Source organism: Etheostoma spectabile, chromosome 1, assembly GCF_008692095.1.
Source record: "Etheostoma spectabile isolate EspeVRDwgs_2016 chromosome 1, UIUC_Espe_1.0, whole genome shotgun sequence".
NCBI classification, from domain to species: domain Eukaryota; kingdom Metazoa; phylum Chordata; class Actinopteri; order Perciformes; family Percidae; genus Etheostoma; species Etheostoma spectabile.
The window spans coordinates 28,564,143-28,576,729 of NC_045733.1; the positions used below are offsets into that span (position 1 = coordinate 28,564,143).

Below are 12,587 nucleotides of genomic sequence, written 5' to 3' on the forward strand. Positions count from 1 at the left end.
AATACACCGCCGTAGACACAGTTAGCTCCCCCTTAGCTTGCGTTTGGTACAGCCCACAGCTCCTTTTGGTAGCTACATCGTCAGGAACTAGAGCACAATATGATGGAGACCGTAGCCAGGCTGTACCCCTCAGAGTTAACTTTTTAATCCCGGTTTGTCGCGTTATCACACACAAGAGAAGGAGGCGGTGGAGGTCGGGCAGAGAAAACGGGCTAAAAAGTCAGTCATGGTATGAGCTTAGCGTGAAAGTCGGAGCGTCTACTTGCAACTGAAGCACGTTGATATTTAACTGTGAGGAAGAGAAGTAGAAGACGAGGGAAAAGGGAAAGGGAAGCCCGGAGAAGCGAGAGAAAAGCGGGGTACAAGATGCAGCTGGCCGCGGTGCTGTGGGTCTCCCTGATAACTTTGCTGCTCAGCCAGAGTCCAGGTAAGAACATGTCCGTTTAAAAAACGCTGCAAAGTGGAGTTGAAACTGCAAGCGAGCGGGTGTTTTGGGAAAGGCGAACGGAGCTATTTGTGCACCGCCGGTGTTTGTTAACTGTATTTTTGTTGTATTCCGTCCCTATGGGCTCTGTGGATTCGCACATTCAGCCATAGAAACTCGGCAGCCAAGTTTCCCACATATCAGAGAGCGCAATTTAAGTCGTTACATAGAAACTGTAGTGGAAAATATGTCTGAGTTTGAGCGTTAATCTTTTTTTTTATTTTTATTAATTTATTTTTAGTTAGTTTGACAACAACGTGTGTGTGTGTGTGTGAAAGTGAAGCGATGGTCCGAGCTCTCAGATTTGCATTTTTTTTTTTTAAATAGATTTATAGTCTTGAGAAAATGTTTAAATTTTATAATTTCACTTTTGATACTTGCCATGTTTTGTAGGCTACTCTGGACATCTTATCCTGCATGCCAATGAAACGTGCATTTGGAAGTACATGGGCATTAGATGTTGTAGCGCGTGGGACTATGATTGTATGGGCAATATGGGGATTTGGAAAATTTTGTAACTGTTTTTTGGTGTTTCATGCATGTAGGTTGTATGGACTACAATATGAGGGGTGTATGCATGTCTGATGTCCTGTCAGAGCTCCACCTTCAGGCAGATTGCTATCAGCCCTGGCTGATGAGGACAGAAAAAAAACAAATCTCAAATTAGTTTAAATGCTGGTTTAAGCATTCTGCAAACATTATGCTGGTTTGGCTTAAGTTGTGGGTTGTTGTGGATGCATAGAAGCTTAGAATAAGTCATGAAATGTACGAAAGACAATATGTGGTGGAGTTTGTGCTCTTGCATGGGTTATAAGCTGCAAAAAGGTACAGCACTGTGTTTTGTATTATTACCTTATTACTTAAAAATGCACCTTTCAGTTATCTCTGTTATGCAAATGATCCATTGACTTAAAATAAGTATTTTTTTATTTTAGTGCATGTTCCATTTATTTTTAAATTCGGTTTAAAAACAAAACAAAGCACGTTGCTCTCGACTGTGATTGCAGGTGAACTGGGTTGTTTATCTATGATAACCTACATCCGGCTCCCCCCCCCCACAGCAGCACTTGTAATAGGTCTGAGTGATTTCCACCACCCCCTTCCTATATTTTCTCTAACACCTTGTATTTACAACATGTTAGAACAGCCGCTGGAATGCAAAGACACTACGTAAGCTATTTCTAAACACACACACACACACACTCACACACTCACACACTCACACACACACGCACATCATGCACACACACAGTCACACACGGGTGCTGTGCCCTCTGACATGACATGAAAAGATTGATCTGACAGGATAGCAACAATTGTATCTGTAATTGGCTGGTAAGACCTCAAAAAGAGGTGGCTGTAATTGTGACAACTCCTAAATGTCACCAATAGACTGTCTCCAAAATGTCAGCCAGATAAGATTCAATATCCAATTGAAAACAAAAGGCCCGACCCCCCCCACCCCCGAATGATCCACATCCGGATTCCGGACTCGTTCTAAAGCAATTAAGTCGGCCAGGCCTGTATCATGTCTTAAACACATCGTTGTCTGGCGTGCGTGAGTGAGAGCTGCTGCTCTTGGCGTTTTCCACGGTGGCACACAAGTGACACTGTAGGGCCAGTACCTGATAAATGGTGTTTCCTTCCATTTTCATTCAAGAACTTTCAAATTTCATCATTATGTCAGCTTCCAAATACAACATTTCCCCTCAGCGTTTTTACATTTGTCAAGGTGGAAAATCCTCCGAAATAGCATTTAAACCCTCATGTGACACTGACAGTCAGACTCGAACTAATGACATTATTTTAGGGTTAGTGGCTCTTTAAGACGAGATCTCTCCCACAGCTATCCATGGTTGAAAAACTCCAGGATACAGGAAACCAACACAGACATTCTTTTAACAATGAATGACTAAGTAAAATTTCAACAGAAATGTAGTTCCAGTGCGTAAAAAAATTGAAACGATTATCATATGCCTACAAATATTGGCATTATATATATCGCTCTAACCTGACATATCGGCGCTTATTTTCTGACTGTTGTATTATAAGAGTACATATAGGCTAGCTTTTTTGTGTGTTGTTTGTGTGTGTGTGTGTGTGTGGGTGGTGTGTGTTGTGTGTGTGTGTGTGTGTGTGTGTGGTGTGTGTGTGTGGGTGTGTGTGTGGTGTGTGTGTGTGGGTGTGTGGTGTGTGTGTGTGTGTGTGTGTGTGTGTGGTGTTGTGTGTGTGTGTGTGTGTTGTGTGTGTGTGTGGGTGTGTGTGTGTTGTGGTGTGTGTGTGTGTGTGTGTGTGTGTGTGTGTGTGTGTGGGTGTGTGTGTGTGTGTGTGTGCGCCTCACAGTTAGGTCTAGTAGCCATCAGTAATACTGAGTTACTTTTAACAGTGTGTTGGGATGTGTTTATATGATTTAATGATGTCGTCTGGGACAGGATGACCCCTCACCCACTCCTGCAATCCCCACTGAAGGCTCCTCATTCCTAATAAACTATGATTGGACTCACAGGTTGAGTCAGAACCTCTGGAGTTGTTCCACTGAAGGCGTCGCTGCACGTTAGATCACATTTGGACTTACAGTTAAGCGTCATTGACCAATAAATCTACAATCCATTACAACTCCTTAATTATGTAAACCGTATCATAACATTCCTTTAACTATGTAAATACTGTACATATCCAAACTCCTTAAATTTTTTTTTTATTTATACTTGATATTTATACTATTTGTGCAACTGCAACACAGCATTTCTCCTCAGGGATCAATAAAGTATTTCTGATTCGGATTGGGGATGGGATGAAATATTCAACTTGAATGATGAGCCTCCTCCTGCAGAACTGAACAGGACTAAACTGAGACACCTCTGCTGGATGAATCTGACAGCCTGGCAACTGTCCAAAAAAATCCTTCCTTAAGTGGGGTTGATTGGTTTTTGCTTCTGCAGCCAAACAAAGAATAAGAAAAGAAAGGAGATGATGACAGTAAAGGAGGAGAGGTGGGCTGCGTCATAAACTAATGTCCATTGCAGTTTACTAGAACTCAAGGATACATCTTCAAATAGCTTGTTTTGTCCAACTTAAAGTAGGACCGGGGATATGGACATAATCAGATATAGCCATATTCACGTCCTAATACCTCAATGTTGATATTGTGGCGATATTACAATGTGGCGAAAGCACAATTGGTGCTTTAACAAAATATCTTCACAATGACATTTTAAGATAAATTATCTTCAGAAATGTAGATATTATCACTAAGTGGGTGAAGGTAAAAATAATAGAACAGCTAGAACAGTCTGGTAACACAGAAAATGACAAATCACTTTACTGCAATGCAGCCTTTAAAACCAGGAAAAGATTGTGGTATATGAGGACCGCAATGGAAATAAGTCCTGGACTTTGTTGTGTTATCCTCGATTTGTATTGGATTGCTCTTCCTGTGTAAGGCATTCTCAATGCAATTAAATGAATCAAATCCAAATATTACTTCCAAAAAATTGAAGACCATATCTAGTCTCATGTCACGATATCACAATATTATCGATATATTGCCCAGCTCTAACTTAAAGTCCAAAACCCAAAAGTAAACCAGACAAATGCAGCACCACATCACATTTAAGATGCTGTAATTGGTAAATGTTTGGTATGTTTTTCTTGATAAAATGCCTAAATGAGTTTCCACCATTTTCAGCACCAAAACTCCGGGATCGTTTCCTCACGAGTGCAAAAACATTTTAAGCGTTACAAAACCCTAGAGATGAGGTGTGCCAGGAACTGTCACATCTCATCCTTGCCACCATCTGCAAAACCATTTCATGATTATTGAAGATATTGTTGATGAACTTTTTGATTGTCTAATCATCTAATTATTTCAGCACTAGTGGTAAGGAGAACAGAAGAAGTAAAAAGTAGAAAATCCCAGGAGTAAGACCGGTGTGGAGGAGGGGACGTAGGGAGTTTGGCCTTGTTTGCTTTAGGTTGCTGCTGGCCTTTGTCCTTCCCTGACACCTGTATCCCCACATTGGATTGATTAGTCCCCTGGCATTACCTTACTCATCTTGGACGAGCGCACACACTCACACACACTTTAACTGGTGACCTTTTCGCAGAACCTGCAGGCGTGGTTTTGCGTACCCAGCGAACATTAGAAATACGATTTATGACATTCTCTTGCAAAATAGCTCCAACACCACATTTAATTAAGTGTCCTCAGAGTAATTGTGTTGGTATTAATGGTGCTGCAATGTTGATATTACAGAATAACTCAGCCTACAGACAGATTAATTGCTTGCCACGAAGTTGTTTTTGGTACAGATTCCACTCTGCAGGCGACGATACTTTTCTCCGACAGAGAACGGTTGTTTTTGAGGATGTGGCCGTGGCTCAAGGTCTACGAAACGGGACTCCTTTGTCTGTACACTTGGCAGGGTTTGATTGTTTTGGCATATATGCACATTCACCTTCCACTCTGTTGACTTTCTTGTCGAGGCTGAAACTATTCAGGGGCTTCAGGGGGAGGACAAGGGTGAATGTTTCATTATGGGTTCTGAGACTGGAGCTGCTGTGTTGGATGTGTGTGTATGTGATTTTTGTACTGTGTGTGTGTGTGTGTGTGTGTGTGCCCTCCTCTGGTCTAGCTGGTTGAGTTGGTGTCAGCCAGGCTTTTGCTTTCACCAAGGGAAGGCAGACTGGCCCACCTGATACCCCCACTGTGCTTTGTGTTTCTCTGCTGAGGGGATGGAATTGCACCTCCAAGGTAGCATTTGAGGTAACCTATGATTACTGGATTTACCCCCCCCCCCCCCCCCCCAACTGCTTCCAACATTCCCATGTGGATGAATTTGAGAACCCCCCCCCCCCCCCCCCCCCACCCCTCCCTCTACTCATGTTCTTACCTTCCTATAAGTCACCTGGCTCTCTCCCAGCGAGGGCAGCCTCTCTGCGAGAGACCCCCAGGGAACTCTCGTCTTTGGGGTCGTTTTTAATTTCCGAACATGATGCCACGGCCCGGGGCCTATTTCAATTATGTTCACAGTGCTAATATATGTCAAAGAGTCCGCTTTTGAATCGCACAAGCAAGAAAACAAACCGACAACCTCTGTCAGCCATCAGTGCGGAGAGCAACGGTTGGCAGTGTAACAACAGAAATGGCCCACTGGTGGAAATCCATGTCGAGGTTTTAATTCAGTTATACTGTTTTAGCTGCTGCTTTCACACACTACGAGGATGATGAAAGATTGCACCAATGTGCGTCTGTTTATTTAAATGGCTTGATGTTTGAAGGTATTTATAGCGCTGACCAAAAGTAGCCAAAAGAATTGCGATACATTTTAACATCTGGCACAAGGACAACAAAGGAAAATGAGCATTCCGAACTAACTCTGGCCCGTTTTTCTGTTGATCACTCACAAAAAAAAGCATATAGTCTGCTGGCAGCTGTGGCTCATGTTGTAGAGTGGTCTGCAATTAATTGTAGGGTTGGTGTTTTGGATCCCTGCCTCCTCTTGTCCACATGGCAAAGGGACCTTGAGTAAGACGCTATACCTCAAATTGCTCCCAATGGTGTGTGCGAGTGTGAATGGTGAAATGAGAGACAATGAGCTACATAAATGCAGTCCATTCTTGTCACATTTTGATAATGTACCTCAGGTAACACATGCCCACTGTCTTTAAAAAAAAAAAAAAACAAAAAAAAAACGTTTTACATGAAATTCAGGCCACGTCACCGTAGAGGTTTGGTATCAAAAGGGACAGTCGTCGTTTTTTTAGGCCATGTAGTATGAATCTGTGTTCCTTGGGGGTTTCAGATTATTGGAGACTGTAATAAACTCTGTTTCTCTGTCTCAGCGGGGGTCTGCTGTAAAGGACAGAAAGATAAGCAGAGCTGGAGACTCGCTGTCTGAGCACAACCAGGGGAGGGGGGCAGGGACACAAAGACATTTTGAAGGACACACACTTGTACAGATCCATAGTAACTTGATTCTTCGGGGGCTTCACTTCAAAGCATCTGCAGGGACGCTGATGGTTCTAACAAATTAGGTTGAAGACATCAGTGAGAAATGACGGTTGCTTCGGCAGATTTTTGTTTTCCAAATGTGGTTTCAGCCATGCATTACAAATAAGCCACTTATTCTCGTGTATCCAAAAAGACACGATGGGATCCTCTTTACAGACAAAAAGAAGACATTTGTTTGATGCCAGTGTCTGCACGGGTTCAGTATGAATGTCAACGAGGAATTTGTGCAGGGCTATATTTTCAGCGTGTCTAATGACTTAAACTGCTCAGTGGGCCACACACAAACATATGGTTTGGGGATGACTTTCGCCTGTGGGCAGAAGAAACATCCAAACAATTTGTCAGTGCAGGACAGTTGTCCCCTTGTCATCTTTTGGGCAGGGGGTATCCAATTAATCTTGGAAATGAATGGGCGGTGAAAGTTGTATTTCTCAATAAACAGCAGATTTAATATCCTCTTTTGGATGATCTTTTTTTTTTTTTTTTTTTACAACTGATGAAATTCCATTTTCCACACTTCTCCATGATGTTTTTGCTTTTTGTCAGGATTGCTAGTCAATGCTAAAAGGAAAGCTTTAAAAAGAAGTTGGAAATATGGTGATATTCTACTGCATGTTTTTCTTATTGTCAACAAATCTCATGAAAAGATCCAAACCAACACTGAATTGTTTTGCCAAAGCCTGATATGACTTATCCCTACGTTCCATAGAGCTTAATTGTAACACACAAAGTCCTCAATCAAGCAGCCACACTGTTGCACTGGGTGACATGTTCCTTCATTACCTCTGTAGTCTATCTTGACTTAATCCCATACAAACTGTCGTCACCACTAGAGCACTGAACGCATGTAAATCTGCTGCTGAAAAAAGTTGCCATCAAGTGCTTAATGTTTCCCTGTTTGAGTATAGTTTGTTAAAAAACTAAAGCACCCAGCTGCTTATAGGATATAAATAACTACAGAGACAGACAGGCTTCTTTACTAACTGGATGTGGCCTCATTCACTATGCAGAGGGTGTGCGTGCGTGCGTGCGTGCGTGCGTGCGTGCGTGCGTGTGTGTGTGGCTTACAAACAGCCCGCCCGCTATGCAGCCTCATGGAATGGAGGAGATGAAGCTTCTTCTGTTAATTGATGTCAGAGTGACTCTGTGTTTTACTTCTCTCCACAATATTCATCTCACGCACAAACGCACACTTTCTTTCAATAAAAATAAAGTCATCGAACCACCCACAGAAACCTATCATACCACTGTCGAGGATTTTCAGATGCTGAGGATGAATCAATGAATTGTCAAGAGACTGAGAGGGTGCAATATAAGATTTATTTCTTGGACAAAGATTTAAGTTATCTCTTCAGAATAAAAAATGAAAGTCAGGGCGCCGTCACGCAGCATAATTGAGTAACTCCTTCTCTTTTGATCCATAAGTTCCAAACAGTTGTCGCCCCACCATAAAATTGCAAATTATGCTTCTTTCTGTAGAGTTTTTTGTGTTACAAGGAGGCGGTATTGTGGCATGCCAGTAGCATATTTTGCGACATTTGTTAAGTTTTTGCCTTGGCTCTGGGTCACCATTGCAATCCGTTGTAACGGCTGTGTTTCCAAGCTGACTTCACGTTCTGAGTAAGCTGCAAACATTTTGAAGCCACCTTTCAGCCACAGGAGGTGAGTATTTGACAGTTAGTTACATGGCCATTTCTGTCCTCTAGCTACATGATTCCCAGGTATTTCTTTGTAGTTTTATTCCCCCATTTATTCTCCTGATCATAAACAGTATGTGCACTTCTCGTGCTCAGCACCTTAAACTCTGCCAGGCTGCCTGCGGTCACCCTCTTTATCTGTCCTGCCCACCCTCTCTGTTCACCAGTGGTGGTCCTGCAGATGGGGGCTTACAGCTGTCTCATAGCTCACCTCCAAAAGGTGCCCGAATAATGGCCCCTCACCTCCCTCAACATGCCTGTATTCACAAACTGCCTGTTCAGCCATATGTTCAGGAGCTTCCTTCTCCAGCTTTAGATAAGATTAGTGTGTGATATGATTTGACTGAGACTCCCCCAAAAGACTTAACTCGGCACACTTACTCCCAAAACACACATCCGTGTTAAATCATGTATCACGTCAACACATCCTGTCTGTGCACTCATGGCCACCTAATGGGCTGAATGTGGAGCTTAAAGGCTTAATGTTTCAATGTAGTAAAAAATCTTTTTTAGAAATCTGTTATCTTCCTGTAGTTAACAAATTTTATGTTTAGCCGCTGTCCGTGTACCATCTGATGTTGGTCTGTACCTCAGCTCTGTAGAAAAACAGCTGAACGTACTTGGGGGACTTTGCGATCACACTGTGTACAGTATGAGCACATGGTGTATCAGTGTCGCCTTTCCCTCCCTGCGACTCTACAACTGCAGGGAAACACCTGCTATGTATCTGATGTCGATCTAGCTGTTGAAACCAGTAGGAGGCATGCTGCAGCAACTATGGTATTAAAATTGCTTCCAAAGAAATATAAGACACTCTCACAAAAACCTGATTCAAGGTGACCCCAACTTCCAAAAGCTACAGTGCCTGTCGAATGTTTAATGGCAAATATAAAATTGAAAAAAAAAGAAGAAGAAATGCTCATCACAGTTTCCCAGAGCCCAGGGTGAAATGTCTTGTATGTCCCATCAACAGTCCAAACGTCGAGATACTCCATTTACAACATTAAACAAAGAAAACAGCAAATACGTTTCAATTGGATAATATTTGGAATGTTCGATTTAAGAAATACTTTCAAGATTCATGGCTTTATCAAAATTATTGATTCATGTTTTGTTGATGGTCTAATTGTTGTTATCATTTGCAATACCATTTTAATTATTGTGCTTTTATGATCAACTATTCATTTGACAAATTTAAAGTAGCATAAAACACAATCAAGATTCTAAAACAAGAGCATAAAACATAAAGCATGCGTAACACAACCTATTTAAACCGTGGGTCCAAGTTCATGATAACGACAGAGACGGCTCTGCCCTGGGAGTCTGGTACCTTTTATACTTAAAATAGAAATTATGACATACCATACCATAGGTAGCTAAATACTAGCTAGAAGAAAACCGAGGTGTAAATTCCCCCCACTTTTACTCTCACAGTTATTATCTCAGAGTGTAACTCATGTACACACACACACACACACACACACACACACACACACACACACACACACACACACACACACACACACACACACACACAGCTAAGACTTCCTCAGGGCTTGTATAATTGCAGTGCCTTTGCCCTTCTAGAGTGACATCTCTCACTTTTTTCCCCTTGATACTGATGATGTCACCTGAAAGTGTGAGAGCTGAAACCTGACTCTTGACACACAAAAAACACACACACAATGCTTAACCAGAGAGAGTGCCCTCACAGCTTGGTGTTGATGCAGGGGAAGCACTGTACCTGTAATTCATACTTCATGGAGGGAGAAATGGTTGTCCCACATCTTCCTTCTCTGCCTTATGTCTTCATGCTTATGCTTCTTCTTTGCATTCCACCCCCCCCCCCCCCCCCCCCCCCCCCCCCACACACACACACACACACACACACACTCTTTCTTCTTCACCATTTTCTTTCACTGGACCCTTAAAGGCTTCAACTCAGCCAGGGCTGTGATGAAGGAAATGGAGGTGGTAGTTGTGAAGGTGGTGAGGGTCTTTATTATACAAACAGTGAAGGGCTTTGGAGGCCCCCTTTGAGGCATAGAGCTGGAATGGGGACGCGTCTGAAAGCGCTGGACTCCCTAATGAACTTGAGTGGCCCATAGAAGCAAGGCTTTTTCACAGAAGCCAAGGAGGAAAAAGTGTCAAAACAAGCCCAGCCCCTCTTCGTTCACAGGGGCTAAACGCCGCCTTTTGACTCTGTGGAGTGTGGGCATCTGAAGGGGAGGCCATGAGGAGAAAGGAGGGGGAGGCAGAATGTACTTGTTAAAACAATGGCCTCTTAAATCAAGCACCCCTCTTTGCCCCTCTTCTTCTCCTTAGCTCCTCTTCTCCCGCCTCCCTAACCCCCTCCTTGTATCGCCTCGACTTCCAATTAGACCTACTCTTGCACAAGCTGTTGAAAGCCCCATATATTGCAGGGGCCTCAAAGGAGAGGCTTTGGTGTTACGTCTCTGTAGCAGTGTTGCCTCTATGAAAAGTCTTAGTATTCAGAGGAGAGCCCTGTTTGGGCTCTTAAAAGCACTCAATCTGCCACTGGGGACTTGTGTACCATCATGTCCCCTCCATTCGCCGCCTCTACACTCCCTTCTTCCCTCTTTCTGAACCACTCCACCCCCTCCATTCCTAGTCTCTCCTTCTCTGTCCCACCCTCAGCCAAAACTCTTTCTTCTGTTTGTGACCCCTCCGTTGCTCTGCCATGCTTGGCTGCTCACGGGGCCGGGGCAGGAGCCGTGCACGGCCAGGGCCCAAGTGCTTGCTGCCTCCCTCCCCTTAGATGTTTAGCCATGGATGAAAAGCGGAGACAAATATGTCTGTGGTTCAAAGTCCATCCCGGCAATTACAGTGACTGATTAAAGAGTTGGCCTACACAGGCAGCTATGTATAATACTACAACTCCCACACAGTGTTTCATAACAGCACCATCAGAATAGAACTGAGCTCAGCAGTGCCTGATAAGGGCCGATGGCTGTCTGAGTCCACCGTTTACGGTGGAGTGATCGAGAGTTGGTGCCTTAAAAGGGGCCACGATTGTTTTATGGCCAGAGTTTTTAAGAACTAGAGCAGACAGTGTTGTTAAAATATTCCTGTGCAATAAATAGAACTAAAAGACTAGTTCTGCAGCAATCAGTTGGTAACTCACAATTGCCTGCTTTTTTCCCCCATTTCATGTTCATGTTGTTAATCAGGTTGTACTCAAATGTTCATTTACATTAGAATTCCCTGTCATCATCACAAATGATCTTCAATGCAGGACTGAGGGTAACTTCAAATGTTAATGTAAACATAAGCAGTGTTTGCAAAATTGAGAATCTTTTGAACCTCTCCTCAAATACATGCTGTACAGATGCAACCTTAAACTGAATAAAAGTGATAACCCTGGGTTTTGCCCCCATTTTTCATTTCATACACAAAAGTTTCTAAATCTGTGTTAGTGAGCACTTCTCCTTTGCCAAGATAATCCATCCACCTCACAGGTGTGGCATATCAAGATTCTGATTAGACAGCATGGTCACTGCACAGGTGTGCCTTAGGCTCTTAAATGTGCAGTTTTACTGTATGGGGGGGTGGGTCCGGTTACCATCTGGTCCAGTAGTTGGATTTTGGCATACAAGGGCATTTTTTAAGTGTTTAAAAAATGATCAGGAAGCAGTAGATTTGCTGGAAGGAAGAAAAATGTAAGGAAAGAAAATGAGGATGAATAATAAGTGGTGCAGTGTTACTGTTACTTTGCCTGAGGATTGTATTTGGCCACTCCCAGAGGCCAGAATTAGTCTTCATGCCTTAAGGCAAAACTAGAGATAGATCATAACAACAAGAAGACTCCCCACCACAACCAGGGGAACCATCTGCCTCGACTGAAGTGAACTTAAGTAAGCCGCAACAATACTCTGCTGAGAGTCGGCACTAATTGGGTCAGCATGATTTTCCACTTTTGTTGCTAGGTGGTTGATCTATGGGGTTTCTATTCTGAGAAGCGCCTACTTAAGTTATTGTATCGGCCATCAAGAGACAAATCCATCTATGTTGGGCAAAGTCCATTCTCTCACATCCGTCCTCATTTTCATTTAGCCCACATTTATTTTAGAGATCTTGCTCCAAATCATAGTCATTGCCCAAAATGGGTTCTCTCAAAGGCTTGTCCCACTTCTTTTGTAATTTTTGTGTATGAATGTATAAATTTAACAGGGAGGCCTTGGTTTTGAGTGTATGCTTTCCATCGTTGTCACAGATGGCAGGGACACCACAATGGGGAGAACTAAGGATAGGCCCTCTGGATTGTAGGTTTGACGGTAGCAGACAGGGGGCTCTGTGGTTTTTCTAAAACTAATCTATACAGTATGTCTGTATTTGTCTGTGATTAAAGTACAGAAAACCTAGAATTGTAAAA

At 42.9% G+C, this 12,587-nt stretch overlaps 1 protein-coding gene across 3 annotated transcripts in view; it reads left to right on the forward strand.

The window, feature by feature from the left end:
• The first annotated feature begins 72 nt into the window (after positions 1-72).
• The window catches only part of lrp4 (low density lipoprotein receptor-related protein 4), a 124,403-nt gene continuing 111,888 nt past the window's right edge, over positions 73-12,587 (forward strand). For all 3 annotated transcript variants that reach the window (XM_032522934.1, XM_032522942.1, XM_032522952.1), the window contains exon 1: positions 73-427. In XM_032522934.1, the coding sequence (XP_032378825.1) occupies positions 367-427 (61 nt within the window). In that variant the 5' untranslated portion in view covers positions 73-366. The remainder of the gene's footprint in view (positions 428-12,587) is intronic.